The 19,714-nt window shown below is 44.8% G+C and overlaps 1 protein-coding gene across 4 annotated transcripts in view; it reads left to right on the top strand.

The window, feature by feature from the left end:
- Cdc45 (cell division cycle 45) overlaps positions 1-19,714 on the top strand; it is a 28,292-nt gene that overhangs the window by 2,608 nt on the left and 5,970 nt on the right. For 2 of the 4 annotated variants that reach the window (XM_029568267.1, XM_017800578.2), the window contains 11 exons: positions 1,665-1,808; positions 5,146-5,201; positions 7,752-7,800; positions 9,720-9,781; positions 10,637-10,687; positions 12,416-12,535; positions 13,337-13,468; positions 13,687-13,785; positions 14,457-14,618; positions 18,366-18,504; positions 18,579-18,662. In XM_029568267.1, coding sequence (XP_029424127.1) covers positions 1,665-1,808; positions 5,146-5,201; positions 7,752-7,800; positions 9,720-9,781; positions 10,637-10,687; positions 12,416-12,535; positions 13,337-13,468; positions 13,687-13,785; positions 14,457-14,618; positions 18,366-18,504; positions 18,579-18,662 — 1,098 coding nt within the window. Of the gene's footprint in view, positions 1-96; positions 235-1,664; positions 1,809-5,145; positions 5,202-7,751; positions 7,801-9,719; positions 9,782-10,636; positions 10,688-12,415; positions 12,536-13,336; positions 13,469-13,686; positions 13,786-14,456; positions 14,619-18,365; positions 18,505-18,578; positions 18,663-19,714 lie in introns of all 4 variants that reach the window. The other 2 variants (XM_029568266.1, XM_017800577.2) reach the window with 2 other exon arrangements.

The following is a 19,714-nucleotide window of genomic DNA, read 5'->3' as shown; positions in this document are numbered from 1 at the left end:
ACTGACAGTGCTTCAGTGGGAATGTAGAGGCGGAAAGTGCTGAAGGCAAGGCCTCCTTGATACAGTTCATTTCCAATGTCTCCCTTCTTGTTTCAGTTCTCCTATTTTATCCTCATAAACTGTGGAGCTAATGTAGATCTGTTGGATATCCTTCAACCTGATGAAGACAGTATATTTTTTGTGTGTGATACCCACAGGCCAGTCAACGTTGTGAATGTGTACAATGATAACCAGGTACCTAGGCCATGGGGACTCCCTTTGTATGTGCCTTCCCTTAACCAGTCTGTGTACCTTTTATGCTGTCGACAATATTGCACAGGTCTCTTTTGCAAGGTGTGTTTCCAGTACCCCTGTGGGATTGGGGCTATCTTCAATACAAGAACCTAGTCTTGCCTATCTTTGGTGAGAGTTAGAATATTTTAGCCTAAAATGGCTCTACTACACTTATTCTGAACCTCTGAGCATTAACATACAACCTAGCACAGACCAACCATCCAAGCATTCTGTGACTTGATTTCCTACCATAAGGCATCAGACCCTAAAATCCTCATAGGAAGAACTCAAGAGAAATCAGCCTGGAATCGCTGTTAGAGACAGACGTTATATTCACTTTGGGGTTCACATCTGTCTTGTTCATTTTGGGTCACTCTAGGAAAATTCCTGAGACTGGGTACCTTATAGATGAAAGTTACATTTAGCTCACTATTTTGGATATTCAGGAGTATGGTGTAAACATCTGCTCTATTCTGGTGAGACCCCATGGTAGATGGTATCCCAATACAGAAGTGTGTGGGAGAGTGAGAAAGGTTCCTGGTAAGACAAGAAGCAGCAGAACAAGCCATGGGAGCTTTGTAACATCTCATGCTGGTAAGAATTAATCTTCTCCTAAGAGATCCAACCTGCTTCTGAGAGGCAGCATTTTTCCATTAGTGAGGGCAGACCCCCTGTTGACCTAATCACCTTCCACTAGACCCACCTCTTAATCGCTCCACACCCCCAACACCCCACACCAGGAACCAAGCTTCCAGCACATGAATCTGGGAGATAAACCATACCCAACCACAGTAGCATTTTCACATCCTCTATCAAATGCCAAGTGGTGGGACTTTTTCTTTAATGTGTAGAATAAGAGGGAACTGTCTGACCAGAATTAAAGTAGGCTGTAGGTGGTTTTCAAAAACTTGTTTTCGGGGCTGGAGAGATGGCTCAGTGGTTAAGAACACTGGTTGGTCTTGCAGAAGACCCAGGTTCAAATCCCAGTACCCACATGGCAGCTAACAACTGTCCATAACTCCAGTCCCAGGGGATCTAACAGCCTCTTCTGACCTCTGCAGGCACTGTATGACACAGGTGCACTTACCTACATGCCAGCAATACATGCATGCACATAAAATAAAAAAAATAATTTTTTTTAAGTTTTTTTAAAAAAAAACTTGTTTTCACATCTTCATAATTTCTATGTACATGTGGGCCAACTAGTGCCTTACTGAGTAGCACTGAGAGGCCTAGAGCACTCCTTAGACGGGTGCTGCTTGTGTGTGCAGAAAACTTATGAGCCAGCTAATTAAGAAAAGGTACAATTCTACAGAAGTAAAGCGTCTTGGTGAATGGTGTCCTGGCAAGAAAAGAAGAAAATCTTGATTGCCTTTTGTTTTATAACATAGATCAAATTACTCATTAAACAAGATGATGACCTTGAAGTTCCTGCCTATGACGACATCTTTAGGGATGAAGCAGAGGATGAAGATCTCTCAGGAAGTGACAATGATGGTTCAGAGCCTTCTGAGAAGCGCACACGGTTAGAAGAGGTGTGTTTGGGTGAATGTGTCATTCTGGAGGAACTGAGGCCCAGAAGACAGAAATCAGAACTTTCTGGGCCCAGGCACAGCTAGGGACACCAGGCAGTGAAAAGTGGAGGAGTTAGCAGGTGTGGGTACTGTTCCTGGGTTCTATCCCCTGTCTTTGTGGCCTAAGGCAGATTACTGGAGTTATCAGAACTGTAGCTTCCTTATCTGTACAGTAGGATGCTGTCAAAAGAAATGAAATTTAGGGCAGCTTGGCTCTACAGCTAAGTAGCAAACTTTTTTTTTTAATGACAGAGAAACATTACACAGCAAAATGTCCACTTCCCTTACAGTGCTGCTCATTGCAAAGTCACCAGAAGGAACCCTGTAAGTCTGTGACCTGTTGGCCAGGCCCAGTCCGGTATAGATACTCTAGGGAAAGCATCTTTGGTGATCTGAGATTGCTCGAAGCAGAATAGCAGTTAGGATATGACTGTCCCTCTAGTGTGGACAGCCACATTTTCTTCTAGAGTTGAGCATTACTGTTGAGGGAGCCATTGCCCTGTGACTCCTGATCCTTGATGCACAGTTAGAATTTGCTTCTGGGGATATCTTAGGGTTTCCCCTTCTTACTTGGCCTGATGTTTCCAAGAAATGTGCTTTGATGGAACCCTTTCTGGCAGTATTGGGACATTCAAGGCAAGCTTTGTCTGACATAGGTCCGTGTCCTTCAAGTCTAAGTGGACTGTTCTCTCCTGGCCTTCTCACCTTCATCTGTCTTTCATGAAAGCTCCAGGTGGTCTCATGGGCCACCTCTTGGACCCATTTTTAGGTCCTTCATCTTGCCCATCTCTTCATCTGTTTGTTTACTTTCTGACAGGTTTTGGGGGTTTTTTTCTTATGCAAAGCATAATTTTTCCCTGACTCTTTTGTGTTATTATTAAGACAGGATCTTCCAGTAAAACCCAGACTGGCCTCAAATTGAGTTGCCTCAGCCTCTCGAATGGTGGGATTGCAGGTCTGCACTTTCTATTGTTACTTTTTCTTTTTGCTCAAGTGTTTAGGAGTTTATGTGTCTTGATTTGTATTTCTTGGGTTTATTCTATATGCATTTCATTCACCTTTTGAGTCTAGCTTTATTGGTGGGGATTGTTATTGGGGTTTTTTTGTTGTTCTTGGGTTTTGTTTTTTGCTGTTGTTTTGCGGCAGAGTCTCATACAGACCAGACACTTGACCTGTAATACCAAGGAGAGTGTCTCTTTACCCTTGACAGTGAATGTCCAAGAACCCTGCTTTGCCTCTTGATACCCTCCAGCAGGGAGGGAGAAGGGTCTTCACCTCAAACTTACTATATAACCAAGGATGTCCTTGAACTTCTGATCCTCCTGACTCTACCTCCTAAGTGCTGGAATTATAGGCATGTAGTACCATGCCTAGTTTTACACCGTGCTGGAAATCAAACCCAGGGTCATGCATGCTCCCTAGGTAAGCACTCTGCCAACTGAACTACATCTCTAGCTAAATTTATGTGTTTGTCAAATTTTCATACATTACGTCTTCAGATATCTATTTGAGCTATTCTCTTATCTTCTCTCCTCTGGGACACAAAAATCATGTTAGATTTTTTTTGTTTTTTTTGTTTGGTTTTTTTGGGTTTTTTAAAATTTTATGTGCTTGAGTGTTGTACACCATGCATGTGCAATGTCCATGGAGGCCAGAAGAGGGCATCAGATCCCCTGGAACTGGAATTGCTGACAGTCATTAGCCACCATGTACTGGGAATTGAACCCCAGGTGGGTTTTTTTTTTTTTGGTCTTTTTGAGACAGGGTCTCCCTGTAGCCTCAGCTGGCCTGGAGCTCACTATGTAGACCAGGCTGGCCTCAATCTCACAGAGATCCTCCTGAGTGCTAAGATTAATCTTTATGATTGCTTTAAAACCTGTCAGATACTGTGTTGGCATCGACGAACAGCCATTTTTTATAGTGTTGGTATGACGAATGAGTTTCGAGTGAAGCCTAAACATTTGAGGGTTCTGATACTCTTGGTCCTGCTTAAAACTTCAGCTTTAACTGACTTTCCCTGACACTCTTGCGTCATGTAGGAATGGGAGGCACCGGGAAGAGAGAATTCAGGCTTCACACTTGACCTATAATACCAAGGAGAGTGTCTCTTTACCCTTGACAGTGAAGGTCCAAGAACCCTGCTTCGCCCCTTGACACCCTCCAGCAGGGAGGGAGAAGGGTCTTCACTAGTGGCAGATGAGGGCAGAAGTCCCAGCCAGACTACCATCAAGGCAGGTGTGGGGGTGGCAGTTTCTGAGTTCTCTTTGTCTCCCCTAACATTCTCTGGCAGGAAGATTGAGAGGGTTCTTAGTACAACTTTATGAGGGTAGGAATCTGGGACAGATGGAGGGGGATGGTATTGACTGGAGGAGAGTGATTATGTATAGGTGTTCTGTTTATAAGGCTGCCTCCTGGTCCTTTGATCTTTATTTTGTTTTGTTTATTGAGACAGAGTTTCATGTAACCAGACTGGCTTGGAACTCACTGTGTAGTCAAGGATGGCCTAATCCTAATCCTCCTGCCTTCACCTCCTGAGTGCTGGGATCACAGACGTGCCACCACTTCTAGTTGTATGCAGTGCTGGGCTTCAAGCCCAGGGCTTTGTCCCTACTGTGCCATCATTACCAGCTAAGCCACATTGCCAGCCAATGGGCTGGTTTTGTTGGGGATTTTTGTTCTGTTCCTTTTGGTGTTCCCAAGTTGGCAGCTTCTTAGGCTCTAAGTCTGGGATCTATGAGCCAAAAGGAAACCAGGTCACATACATCATGCTGTCCTAAATCCCAGAGTCTCTAACAGCTATATCTTCTTTCTCTACTTCATTTCCATAATGTACAAGAGTTTTAGATATATCCAGCAGACATATTGGGAAACATACTTCCACTCCCTCTTCCTGGAAGAAGTCTTGAGACCATACGTTTTTTAAATCACCAGTGCCTCATGCTTTTGTGATAAATATTAAATAAGATTAGAGTCATTGCTAACACATTGACAAGTTAAGAAATGCAACTCTTGTTGTCTGACAAGTAGTATGGGATATCCTGGATGGGCTCCATAGTGTTTTGAGTGCTGGACATGCAGGGTGACTAGACAACTGCATGTATATAGTAGGGAGTACATGCCAGGAAAGCCCTTGCTCTTCTGTACATGGATGGTGTCTGCCAAATTCTGGAGGCCAAGTATACCTTTCAGGGCACAGGCCATGCTTGGGGAATGGACACAACCCACATCTCCGTGAGTGCTCCAAGCCTAAGGGCTTCTTCCAAACCTCAACCTTTTGTTTTCTTTGTCACTGTCTCAGGAAATAGTGGAACAGACCATGAAGAGGAGGCAGAGGAGAGAGTGGGAGGCCCGCAGGTGAGTGTGCCCTGAGCAGCTCTGCAGTGCAGGACCGAGCTTCCTGGGCTCTGTGGAATCTTGATACTTTTCATGTTTCCTGGATGCCATATATAAGGGGAAATTCCTTTAGTTAAGAATCTCAACCACTCTGGAGTGAGTATGTGGCCACTGCCTCAAAAACCAGCCTTGGGGCTGGAGAAATGGCTCAGCAGTTAAGAGCGTTGACTGCTCTTGCAGAAGACCCGGGTTCGATTCTCAGGACCCACATGGCGGCTACGAAGCATCCTTAACTCCAGTTCCAAGGGAATCCGAAGCCCTCTTCTGACCTCTGCAGAATTGCACGACATGGGTGCACTCACATACATGCAGGCAGTACACTCATACACATAAAAAAATAATAATAAATAAAACATTTTTAAGAAAATCAAAATAACCAAAACCAGCCTTTATCTCCCTGTGTATTGTCCACCAGTCCCTAGAATGACAAGACAGGCCCAACAGTCTCCCAAATCCAAGCCCTCTGTTAGAGATGATGGCCCCTGTCTGTTTACATTTACCAGATTTTTTTTTCAGATGTAGATACTTTGTAAAACTCATAGACATATGAACAGAAACTAAGTTATCCATAATTCCTCCTGTTGCTCACTTAAAAAAAAAAATACCTGAAGTACTTTAAAAATGAAAATGCTAGAACAGTTTCTCTGGCTTGAAGTGAGTGAGCAGCAGTGTGTTTGAACTGGGCAAGCACACCCATGTCATGCAATGCTCACAGTGTTCAGAAGACGGCCCTGGATCCCCTGGAACTGGTGTTATGGGCCATTAGCCACCATGCACTGCTGGGAATTGAACATGGGTCCTCTGCAAGAGCAGCCAGTACTCTTAACTGCTGAGCCATCTCTCCAGTCCCAGGTACCACTTTTTTTATACTTCTGAACAGTCTTTTTAAAACTGCTTGATGTTTAACTAACAATCCCCTGCCTCTTAGATTTATTTGTCTATGTATTTATTTATTTTGGGTCTTTTTAAGACAGGATCTCCCTATAGCCCCAGCTGTCCTGGAGTTTTCTTTGTAGACCAGGCTGATCTCAAACTCACTGAGGGCCACCTGCCTCTGCCTCCCAAGTGCTGGGATTAAAGGCATGCACCACCACACCTAACATTATTTATTTTTATTTATGCGTATTTTGCCTGGATGTATGTAAGTGCATCAAATACATGCAGTGCCTGAAGAGTCCAGAGGAGGGCATCAGATCCCCTTGAAACTGGAATTACAGACTGTAGGAAACTGCCATGTGGGTGCTGGAAACTGAACCTGGGTCCTCTGCAAGTGCAGTGAGTGCTCTTAACTGCTGAGCCATATCACCAGCCCCCAATTCTCCCTTTAAAATATAAATCTTTTGTTTTTTATTAATATATTACTGTACATATTTATGAGGTCCAGTGTGATAGTTCCATATGCATACATCTTCTGAGTTCAATCCCAAATGGTAAAGGAATTTTTCATTCCCTTTTTTTTTCCCTGTTTTTGTTTGTTATGTTTCATTTGGGTGTGGGTAAAGGTGTGTGGTGGACATGGATGTGACTGTGTACAATGTACATGGTATGGAGGCCAGACATCAACCTTGAATGTTTTTCTTGATTGCTCTCCACCCTATATTTTTGAGGCAGGGTCTCTCACTGAACCTGGAGCTCATTGATTTGACCAAACTGGTTGGCCACTGATCTCCAGGGATCTACCTGTCTCTGCCTCCTCCCTTTCAACCCCAGTGTTGGGGTTACAGATGCATACTGCACTCGGCTTTTTATGTAGGTGCTGAGGAAACTCAGGTCCTCATGCTTGCATAACAAAGCATAACAAAGCACTCTTTATCAATTCAGCCATCTTACCAACTTTTTTTTTTTTTTTTTTTTCGAAAATAACTTTCTTTTTAACAAAGCTGGGCTGCCTCAAACTTCCTCTCAACTGCGGGGATTACACGTTGGAAAACTCTATCAGATCATTTCTGCTCCAACAGCTGAGCATCCCCCAGAGCACTGTGCCAGGTTCCAGCAGCTAATAATTAGTCGTTACAATAAAAACTACCATTTATTGGCCTTCCACCTTTTTTTTTTTTTTTTTTTGAGACAATACCTTGCTATATACCAAGGCTGGCCTGCCTCAACCTTCCTCTCAGTGGTGGGATTACCCTCGCAGTTTAAGCAGTGCTGTACCACTCTTATTAACTGAACATATCCCTGCTGTTATACACATGTACAACACCATGTCTGGCCCTTCTCTTCTTTTTCAACTATAGATTACTTCTAGAATTTTACCATTATAAGTAAATCTACAATTAATAGCTTGTGTGCACGATGAGTCTGTCTTCCTTGTCTTTTGAATTGCTTTGCGATAAAAGGCAGAATTTGAGACCATGCCCAGTGCTCCACGTGCACATTCTGCTAAAGAGTCACTAAGTGAAAACAAATGGTACCATGATTTCATCTGCATTTCCTGGAGACTGAAGGTTTAGCCTTTTTCCAAATGTTTGCCTTCCTGTCCTGCAAGACCCACGTTTTGTGTTGTTACAGAAGAGACATCCTCTTCGACTACGAGCAGTACGAATATTATGGGACATCGGTAAGTAAGAATAGAGCTGACTCAGCAGAAGTTCTGTCTCTAGGGGTCAGTGTCCTAAAACATAAGAGCAAAGGATTTTCAGACAAAAACCTGGCTTCAGAGTTGTTGTTACTCCCCACTGTGCCTTTGGGCAGTAGTACAGCTTCTTAGCTGCCAACTCCTCTGTAAAATGAAGAGAATATGGTTGGATCTAAATTTATGTTGGTTTGGCTTTAACCGTATGATGGTGTAAAAAGTTATATGTGCTCAGTGGAAGCCAAAGAAGCCCAAATATTTTTGGGACCAGGACCTATTATACTGCCCAGTCTGTCATTGAATTTCTGGTTTCAAGTGATCCTCCTGCCTTTTCTTGAGTAGCTGAGACTACAGTTATATACCACCATGCCTGCCAAATTTAATTTAAGATCATAACTGGACTCTTTCTGCTTCCTGACCATGATGTGAGCTGCTTTCCTTTGCCATTCCCTTCCCATCATAATGGACTCAAATCTTGAAAACCATGAGCCAAAATAAATTTTTCCTCCGTTTTTTTTGTTGTCGTTTTTTTTTTAAAGAAAAAGTTTAACCATAATTTGCTTCTTTTTTTTTTCTTGTTTTTGTTGAAGATCAAACCTAGGACATCAAGCATGCTGGATATCCCAACAATGAGCCACACCCCAATAATAATTTAATAATTTTTAATCCTAGAATCAAAGTGTCTCTGTCCTTCATGTTTTGAATTTTGAACTTTTTCTGTGCTGACAATGCTCCCTGATGATGCTGGGCAGCCCTAGTGGCCAGAAGTAGACAGTCAGGAGATCACTGAGTAAGCAGCATACACTCTACAGGGTACTGTGTCGAGAAGCTAAAGTGTGGGTAGGTTAGATGTTTTGTTTTGCAATGCTAGGTATCAAAGCCAGGGCCTCTCATGTGTGGGGCAAGCACTCTACTACTGAGCTATATCCCAGCCCACACATTTTTGACTTAGGATATTTGCACTTTCTGATGAGCTTATTGATAATGAATGACCCACCATTAGTAACCCAAGGAGCATCTGTAAGCATTTCTTCTGAGTCAGTTGTTCGGGTGGTCTCTGCTACCACGTAGCTGATCCAAGAACAGCAATTATTTTTGCTCATCATCAAAAATACAGATGAAGCACTAGAGTGGTGGCTCAGTGAGAGAGGGCACTACATGGCAACTCCGGTTCCAGGGGATCTGACGCTCTCTTCTGGTCCCTGGCATTTATGCATGAGTACACTTACATACCTGCAGGCAAAACATTCGTACACATAAAACTTTAAAAATACAGATTAAATCATTAATCTCTGCAAGAAGATTAAACACTAAATTTACAGTGGCAAATCTGGGTTTGGTTTTGATTTTGTTTATTTTACTTTTATTTATTTGTTTTGCCTTTGTGTGGATAAGTGCACCTTTGCCTGCAATGCCCATAGAGACCAGAAGAGGGGGTTGAGAGAGAAAGCACCAAGTCCTAATTACTAGACCAACAGGGAGTGGTCAGAAGAGGGGGTCGAATCCCTTGGAACTAGAGTTACCGACGGTTGTTAGTTGCCATGTGGGTATTGGGAACTGAACCCAGGTCCTCTGTAAGAACAGCCAGTGCTCTTAACTGTGAGCCTGCATAGTGCTATGCCTGGACTGCCTCCTGGGTCACACTTTTTGCCATTCATTTGCTACGTGCTAAACACAGATGAAATTGACTTTAGATAGCAGAGGAGAACATGCAAGTCATTGGATTTATGCTATCTTCCTCCCCTTGGTCTGATGTGAGCTTTTTCATCACATGCTGGAGCACAGCCCAAGTGCTCCACTCTGCAGGACTTGACTGGGCCTGCTGGCTCAGAACTGGCCCCACTCTGTGGCCCATTCTGTGAACTCAGCTGCTTTTAACTTCAGGCTTCTCTCCTCCCTTGCAGTCAGCCATGGTGATATTTGACCTGGCATGGATGATGTCAAAGGACCTGAATGACATGCTATGGTATGTAGCATGCACACACACACACACACACACACACACACACACACACACCCATGACATTGTGTTGTGAGTCCTACCACTAGCCAAGATCAGTGCCACATGGACAATGTCATGCCCCCATCAGCAATGTCAGGCACAGCCCCTCTCTGGGACTGTTTATAACCCTGGTCTTCCTAAGGACCTGGGAGTGAACAGTGGGGCTCCACTGATGCTCCTGTCCTTCCACCCCTGATGCTTAGCCTTATGCCCAGTAAATACACGAAGCTGAAAGAATATGATATTTGAATGAGATAGCTATTACTGAGCATCCTTGCTGCCCTGATACTGCTGTAATTCAGTACAGAAATTGTCCCTGCCTATCATATCTCTGTCCAGACTGCCAACAGGGCCCTGAGCATGCAGAATAATAGGCCTAATGGTCACTATTAACTTGGTTTGATCAGGAAACAAACTCCAGTCTTTGTGAGAAAAATGTAGGTCTAGCCTGGCTCCACCTCCTTCCTTTTGCTACTGGTGGTGTCTTTCAGACCCAGGTATAGTTTATGTCTTCCCAACCACTGCTCTGGAACTGGGAGCCTGGCTTTATATTTCAGCATATTAAGGAAAACCTAGCCTAGGGTATCTCTGTTTCTTTAGATGGAGGGAACAAGTTTAAAATGTCATCACAGTAGAAAAGAAGGTCCAGGGTGATTATTTGCAGATCCCAGGCAGGGAGGACACTGGGTTGGGAGGCCATGCTAACAGGACTCTCCTAGGAGTGTTGAGGGTGGGCTGTCCTTCATGTCACCTGACTCCACAGTATGTGCCTCACCAAGCTGGAACTGCCTATAGCTCACTCCATCTTTTCCTTTCCAGGTGGGCCATCGTTGGACTGACAGACCAGTGGGTACACGACAAGATCACTCAGTAAGGGTGATGTCCTCAGTTTTGGGGTCAGCCCTGTGCTGTATGCATGTGGCAGCCCCTGAGTTTGCAACCAGGAGGTGGGAGGCAGTGTCAATGACACTCCTTTGGAGAAGGGCCCTTCAGCACCAGGTCCCTGCCCTTGCTTGTGGCCTAGCTTGGCCCCTATCACCCTGAAAAATCAATGGTGGGTGGGAGGAGAGGCTCTATCTGTCTTCATTCTGAGGCCTAGAGGCAGGTGCTGAGATGTAGCCCATGTTTGGTAGAGGGATGGATGTGTACAGGGAAGTGGGGAGGGGAAATGAGAGCCCTGGGGTCCTGTCAGGAAGTATGGGTTTGATCATAAGGCAGGCAAAGACTAGAGGACTTTAAAGAAGACTGACATAAAGCAAAGTCTGACCTTCTGTGACTATAGCAGGCTCCCCTTCTATTGAATTCTGAACTGAAAGAATGCCCCAGAATGTAGGCACTGGGAACAGGGCAGAGCCTTGAACAGACAAGGTAGTATCTCATCCCCTTCTCCATGAGGCAACTCAACCTCTGGTTATCAAGTGGGACATGTAAGATAACTGACAGAGACCCTCTCTAGGGGACCCACACTCTCCCTAAGCATTGCCTTCAATTTTCACCTGATTCCTTGTATAGTTTGCAGAAGCCCTGCACCCCTATGTGTAGGGCCTTGCTGAGTAGCCAAGGGAGTTTAAAGAGCTCAAACTCAGACCTGGTACTGCTGCCCTGGACTGCCACATTGGCCCAGCCTACAGCTTTGGCACACTTCAGTCCCTTCCCTGTTAAGGATGGGGGTGGGGGCTGGCTGGATGGAGAGATGGCTCAGCAATAAGAGCACTTGCTGCTCTTGCAGAAGACCAGAGTTCACTTCTCAGCACCTATGTCAGGAGGCTCACAACCCCCTGTAATTCCAGCCCCAGGGGATCTGACACCCTCTTCTGACTGCATAGGCACCCATGCTAATATATACATACCTACACACACAAAAAAAAATTTTTTTTAAAGGATGGAATAGGGTAAACACATGAGTAACGTAGACTCTAGAAACGTGCATTCATCACTAGGAACTGGCCCTGCTCTTTGGCCTCAGGTGAGGCCCTATTGTCAGCATCCTGTTGGTGTCCCATTGGAACCTGGAGTAGGTGGAACCTGGAGTTGGGTCTGGCTACCCTCTCTGCACTTGTTGACAGTTCCTGTGCAGGTCTATACTTTCAGTGTAGTTTCCTGTCATGGGGTCTACTTAATTGGGCTAGTGAGTGACTGGCCTCTGAAGTGATAGTCTCAAAAGGTGTCAGAAAACCTAAAGATGGGGCTGGAGAGATGGCTCAGCAGTTAAGAACACTGGCTGCTCTTGCAGAAGAGCTGGGTTCAAATCCAAGCACCCACATGGCAGCTAACAACTGTCCATAATTCCAGTTCCAAGGGATCCAACAGCCTCTTCTGTCCTCTGTGGACATTGCACAACATGGGTGTACTTACCTACATGTAGGCCATACACACATACACAGAAAATAAAAATAATAAGTAAAATATTTATTTAAAAAAACCTAAAGATGAGACGTGGCCTGGCCATGGCCTCCTTACCCAGCTCTCTGCTGTCACTCCCTGGCTGTCCTGTGTCTACCTAGAGAAGCTTCCTCAGTCCTCATATAGGGCTTCTTGGTGGGCAGGCCCCTGAGTTTGGGGGCAGGAGCTGATCCAGCCTTCTGTGCTTTCTTTCAGAATGAAGTACGTGACTGATATTGGCATCCTTCAGCGCCATGTGTCCCGACACAACCACCGAAATGAGGCTAAGGAGAACATGCTCTCTGTGGACTGCACTCGGATCTCCTTTGAGTATGAGTATCTTTGTAACTCAGGCCCTTGGGGTGCAGGTAGCACCCCTGCCTCCAGAGTGTTGCTCGGCAGGTGCTTTCTGCTCAGTCACCATGTGGGTAGGGCTGCTCATGTCCTCCAGCTTATGGCATATTTATATTTACTGGCCACAGACTGTGCCTGGGCAACGAGTGGAACTGCTGAGAGCTGACACAGCATGGACAGCAGTCCCTGGGGCCCTGGAATTACAAAGGAGGGGCATTAGTGAGGACAAGAGACCAAGTACATAGTGGAGGGGTGGCAAGGTACCAGTAAGACTCAGCAACTCGCAGAGTTGGCCTGAGTCCTGTAGAGGGGAGGCCTGTGGTAGGGGACCACATACACAAGGGGCTATAAGTGATGAAGGGCAAATTCAAGAGGTTAAGAAGAGGGTCTTTGAGGATGGAGAGTGGTGGACTGGGCTAGATAGACAGGGAGCTGTAGAACAAGATGGCAGCCTGAGCTGCTAGCTCTGCCTCCCATGGTGTGGGGCTGTGACCACAGTAGGGGACTCTGTGGAACCCTGCATCTCAGTCTGTCAAAGGGAGATAATGGTGCATGCCTACAACCTCAGATGCTCCCTACATGAGTCAGCTCTATGGTCACTCTTGCTCAGGCAATCCCCAACATAGGTGTGCAGGCAGGCTCCCGCAAAGGGGGCCCCAAAGCAGGGCCATCTGCTAAGAATTGTGGACAGTGCTATGCCACACCAAGGTTGTGAGTCACTGTGTAGCTCCAGGTAGATAGTGGACAGAGGGTACCCTATGTTCTCCTTGACCTTGGGCCCAGCCTCCGCCTGGCACTGTATCAGCACTGGTCCCTCCATGAAAGCTTGTGCAACACCAGCTACACTGCAGCCAGGTTCAAGCTCTGGTCTGTGCACGGGCAGAAGCGACTCCAAGAGTTCCTTGCAGACATGGGGTGAGTAACCACCTTGGCTTGCAGCCTCCTACCTACCCTGTCCTCTACTCTGTTGTGACTCATTAGGCTATGAAGAACAGTTCCTCCTCCATGTCCTAGAATGTGGTCTGAATGCATCTGTCAGGACATCCCTGGTGGGCACACATATTGACCTCCTTGGCAGGCTTCTCCCTCCCAGTGGTGTCTTGTGATATTGTTCACAAGTCTGCTCTCTCCAGGCTTCCCCTGAAACAAGTGAAGCAGAAGTTTCAGTCCATGGACGTCTCTTTGAAGGAGAATTTGCGGGAGATGATTGAAGAATCTGCAAATAAATTTGGGTAAAAACTTTTTTCTGTGATAAGTGTCTTGAAATTTTGGCCTTCTGCTTTAATCATACTCTTTAAACTAATGCATGCCTTTGATCCCAGCACTCAGGAGGCAGAGACAGGTGGATCTCTGAGTTCAAAGCCAGCCTAGTCTACATAGTGAGTTCCAGGCCAGCTACGGCTACAGGGAGACCCTGTCTCAAAAAGACCAAAAAAAAAGTAAATAACCTCAGGAATGTGCAAATTAGCATGACCTGAATCTGTTCCTGAAACTGAGTTCTCTTTGGATTAAAAATGTTCCTTCATAAAGTGCCCATGATGTTTAGGATCTTTAAATGCTAGAACTGTGGTATAGACAGAGATACCAGAATCACAGGCTACCAGGGCCAGATGTAGACGTGCTCTGCCCTCCAGGTCCTTAGGTACCTGAGGCTCTGTGCCTGTATGGCACAAATAGATGTGGTAGAGAACCCTGCCCACAAGCCAGCCAAGCAACTGAGAACAAGACAGACTGTTGCTCTTGACCGTGGGGCCCACATATCTTAAGTGCTCTGGCCTCATTCATCTCCAAGCACAGTAGTCACAATGAAAGCATTCTCGGACCTGTGAGGAACATTAAGTATCTGTTGGCTTGACTATAGAGTTGAAGTAACAGCTGCATTGCTTGCTTCCTCCCACGACAGGATGAAGGACATGCGTGTGCAGACTTTCAGCATCCATTTCGGGTTCAAGCATAAATTCCTGGCCAGTGATGTGGTCTTTGCCACCATGTCTCTGATGGAGAGCCCCGAGAGGGATGGCTCAGGGACGGATCACTTCATCCAGGCTCTGGATAGCCTCTCCAGGTAGTGGATATGACTGGGCATTCATCCTCTTGGACCTGCACTTCACCCTGCACAGGGACTCCCTAGCCGTGAGAATGACTGTCCTGCAGAAACTACAAATGAATTGGAATTCCTACCATTGAGCAAGCTGTGCCTAAAACTGCTGGCCTGGATCCAGTTTTTGTTTTCTTCTGGAGATATGGTCTGACCTCAGACCCAATGCATAGCCTAGGCCGGCCTCAAATTTGTGATCCTCCTGCCCCAGTCTCCCAAACTCTGGTGTGCACTGTTAGGCCCAGTACCCTGAAGTCCTTTTTGTTTCCTTTACGGTTTATTTTCTCTCTTTTTTTCACCTTCTGAATCTCTTAAGACACTATTGTGGTTATTCACTCTTGTTTTTCTTCTAATTCTTTGTTTCTCAGTTTTGTATTTCTAATTCTTTTGTCTTTTGTAGTCATGAAATAGGACATGCCAATTTGGGAGTCATGTCTGGTATACTCAGGTTGTCAGGAGAGATGCTGTAGTAATTCCTTTTTTTTTTAACATTTTGTTTGGGGAGGTTAAATTTATTTATTTTGATTTTATGCGTTTAAGTGTTTTGCCTATTGTGTATACATACAGCATGTGTATGCAGTACCTGCAGAGTCCAGAAGAGGGTGTAGGATTACAGATAGTTGTGAGCAGCCATGTGGTTTCTAGAGCCCAACCCAGGTCCTTTATAAGTGCAGCAAGTGCCCTCAACCCCTGAGCCATCTCTCCAGCCCATTTCTGTGGCTTGGATCAGTTCCATTCAGTTCGGTTTGGTTTGCTTTTGAGACAGTGCTGCTGTGTCTATTGATTTTGTTTAAGGGCAAAATATACAGGGGCCTGCTTTCTGGGGTTTCCCAATTCTCCTTACACACTTTTCAAAAATATATGGCTTTTTTGAGATATAATTCAGGTAATATCACACAGTTCACTCACTAAACTATATGATGCAGCCAGAAATAGTGCAAGCCTGTAATTCCAGTACTCAGGAAGTAAGGACAAGAGGTTCAAAAATTGAAAAAATCACCAGCCTGGAGAAGATAGTGAATCTCTTTCTCAATAAATAAACAAACAAACAAATATAACAAAGGAAAGTATGTGCAGTGGCTTAGTATATTTGCCACCATCACCACTCCAATTTTAGAACTTTTTCATTGCTGTAAAAGAAACTGCACCCTTTGCCATTGCCCCCCATTCCTCTCAACCCTCAACCACTTCTATTGATTTGCTTTCCTAAGCATTTTCTGTAAATGATACACAGTGTGTGCATCTGGCTTCCTTCACTTGTAATGATGTTCATAATACCTGTGTTGTAGCTTGTATAAAGACTTCTCTTTTTATTGTAAATAATATTTTCTTGGATGGATATACCACATTTTACGTGCTATTTCATCAGTTGTTAGACATAGGGTTTTTCTGCCTTCTGATGATGCTGTTATAAACTTACAAGTTTTTGTGCTGTTCCTATTTCACTTTCTTGGTTATACATTGGGAGTGGGATTTCTAGGTTGTACAGATATTCTAGGTTTAACTAGAGGATCTGCTGGCCTGTTTTCCATAATGGCTGTACCAGTTCCCACCAGCAGTGTATGAAGATTCCAGTTTGCCTGCATCTTTACCAGCACTTGTTACTGTCTGTGTTTTGGAGTATGACATGCTACCTTATGCTTTTGATCCAGATTTCTCTGAGCGGTAATGATGCCATCTTTTTGTGTGCTCATTGACCATTTGTGGAGCTTTTTCGGAAAGCTATCCATTCAAGACCTTTACCCGTTTGTAAATTAGGTATTAATTTTGATGATCTAGATTATCTCATTTTCCTTTTGCTTCTTGTACTTTTAGCATTATTTCTGAGAAACTGTTGCCAATTCCAAGGCCACAAACCCTTCACATATGTCTTCTGCTAAGCACTATGTAGAGTTTTAGCTCTTGTGTTAGATGTATGATTCACTGGAGGTTAATTTTTGTTGCGAAGTACAACTTTATTCCTTATTTTTTATTATTTTTATTTTATGTGTATGAGTATGAGTGCATGTATGTGAGTACACCCATGTCATGCAGTGCTGTGGAGGTCAGAAGAGGGCTTCAGATTTCCCTGGAACTGGAGTTAAGGATGGTTCGTAGCCGCCATGTGGGTGCTGGGAATCGAACCCAGGTCCTCCGCAAGAGCAGTCAGTGCTCTTAACCACTGAGCCATCTCTCCAGCCCCTATTCCTTTTTTTTTTTTTCTTACATTTAGCATTTGTGTGTATGTGTGCATGCCACAGTATAGGTTTAGAAGTCAGAGGACAATATGTGGGAATCGGTTATCTCGTTCCACTATGGAAGTCCCAGGGGGCTTGAACTCAGATTATCGGGGCATGGTGGCTCATACCTTTAATTCCAGTGTTCCAGAGGCAGAGTCAAGCAGATCCCTGTTTGGACATAATTTGCTGGGCATAGACACTTTGCTTGAAGGCCAGCCCTCTTTCTCCAGATGGTTCATTTCAAGTATTCGAAGGTATGAACCCATCCTTTTTGGAGAGAAGAGTCTATCTGTTGGGGGAGGGGTTGTCTCCATACTTCCCCTACTCCCCTGTCAGAGGCCCCCAGACACGTTCTTAGGACCTCTTTTGTGAGTTATTTATTCATTTATTTATTTTGGTTTTGGTTTTGGTTTTTTTTTTGAGACAGGGTCTCCCTGTAGTTCCAATTGGCCTGGAACTTGCTCTGTAGACCAGGCTGGCCTTGAACTCACAGAGATCCACCTGCCTCTGCCTCTGTTTGTTTGGTTTTTTTTTTTTAGTTTATGTGTATGAGTATATTGCCTGTGTGTATGTAACTGCACCTGTGACATGCAATGCCCGAGGAGGTCAGAAGACAGTGTCAATCCCCTGGAACTGGAGTTACGAACAGTTGTTAACCATCCTGTGGATGCTGGGAATCAAACCTGAGTCCTCTACAAGAGCAGTCAGTGCTTTTAACTGCTAAGCCATCTCTCCAGCCAGGATATTTATTCTTTTAGATAGTCTTGCTATATGGCCCAGGCTGGCTTCAAACTCACAATCTTCCTGAATGCGGGAATTAATGATATGCCCAAGCATTAGTCTCCCATCTTTTGATTCTAGGATCTCTTTGAATCTCTTACCCCATCGCTACGCATTCATTCATTCTTTTAATTTCCCTCCTTTTGTGTGAATGGGCACTCAGGAGGGAGAAAAGATAAATGATTATCCTTAAACTCCTTTTTTTAAATTTCTTTTTTAAAATTTTATTGTATGGGTGTTTTGCCTGCCCATATGTAAGTGTACCACATGCATGCAATGCTCATAGAGGTCCCTGGAACTGGGGTTACAGATGATTGTTAGCCACCATATGGGTGCTGGGACCTGAAACCAAGTCCTCTGCAAAAGCAGCCTCTGCTCTTTTTTTATTAATTAATTTATTTATATTTTACGTATATGCATGTTTTGCCTGCATGTATGTAAGTGCGCCTATGTGTGCATTGCCCACAGAGGCCAGAAGAGAGCATCAGACTCCCTGGAACAGGAGTTACAGATGGTTGTTAGTTGCCATACGGGTGCTGGAAACTGAACCTGGGTCCTTTGCAAGAGCAGTCAGTGCCCTTAACCTCTGAATCATCTCTCCAGCCCCCTCAAACCCCTTCTTGAACCAGGAACCAAGCAATCTATTTATGACTTTACCATTTTACCCGTAGTTCTTGACAAGCAACATACAAACCAAGTGTCTGCCCTGTTTCAGGAGTAACCTGGACAAGCTGTACCTTGGTCTGGAACTCGCCAAGAAGCAGCTGCAGGCCACCCAGCAGACCATCGCCAGCTGCCTCTGCACCAACCTTGTCATCTCCCAGGGACCTTTCCTCTACTGCTCCCTCATGGAGGTTAGGCTTCCTTCAATGCACAGTGCCAGGCCACACCTCCCAGTGACTTCCTGACTGTCTGTCTTCTCCTCCAGGGCACTCCAGATGTGGTGCTGTTCTCCAAGCCAGCATCACTGAGCTTGCTCAGTAGACACCTGCTCAAGTCCTTTGTGTGCTCGGTGAGGAGTTGGATGAAGTGGGGCATAAGGTGGTGGTGCCATGGGTATAAGAGGGCAGGAATGTACTCTGAGTGGGGTGTTTGATGGCCTTGAGTTAACCATTGGCTGCTCACCAGCTCTGTGGCCTGGGCATACTCCTTATTCTGGGCCGTGTTTTATTCAGCTGACCTCCAGGAACCCTCCAGTTTCCTTACAAGCTTGATGTCATCACTCACTATTCATGTCAGTCCAACAAGTAGGGAGGGCCCCGCACAGGGCAGTGGGCTGGGGCTTGCATTCATCTATGGTAAATCAGGAAAAGATGGAGTTACTCATTTATAGACTTGCTTCCCAACAAAAGTCTGGCCAACAGCTGCATGTGGACTTGTGGCCTAATACCTTTCTTGGAACATGGGTATAACTCTGGGTATTCAGGCAGGTCCTAACCCAACTAATGGGGACTCTTCCTGGGTACAGATGCAGAAAACTTGGTTCCCAGTGATTTCAGCAGGGTTACTGTGCTTCAGGATAGGGTTTATGAGGAAACTGTTCTAAACAAATGTGGAGCAGGAACTTGAAATTTACTCACACTGTGAGCTAACCAGTAAAATGATGATGATACTCTTCCAAGATAATTAAGCACTGTCTTCATGGAGTCTACCTCCTCAGACTCAGCCAGCTATCGAAACTATCTTAGAAAGACTGGAGATAATAGCTTAATAGTGGGTTATTGCCTAGTACCTATGAGACCCTGGGTCTGATTCTAGCACTGGAAAAAAAAAATTGAGAAACTTCTAAGAAGCAAAACTTGTATTTGTTGTATACTAAATCCATGCAGATGAAGTGGTGGTAGGCTTGTGTTAGGTATTATAAGTGGTCTAGAGATGATGTAAAGTATATGAGATACACCATTTTATATGAGAAACTTGGGTTTGGGTATCCATAGGAGTCGTGGGACTAATCCCCTGCAGCGTCTTAGGAATGACTAAAATGTCAAAAGATGAACTAGGGGCCAAATAAGAGCTTTAAAGTCTTACTGACTTCATTAAAATCTCAGCTTCTTATGTATTTAG

Source organism: Nannospalax galili, unplaced genomic scaffold, assembly GCF_000622305.1.
Source record: "Nannospalax galili isolate Female #2095 unplaced genomic scaffold, S.galili_v1.0 scaffold820, whole genome shotgun sequence".
Lineage (NCBI taxonomy): Eukaryota > Metazoa > Chordata > Mammalia > Rodentia > Spalacidae > Nannospalax > Nannospalax galili.
Note: the sequence above shows the minus strand (reverse complement) of the source record. Positions and strands in the feature narration are given on the sequence as shown.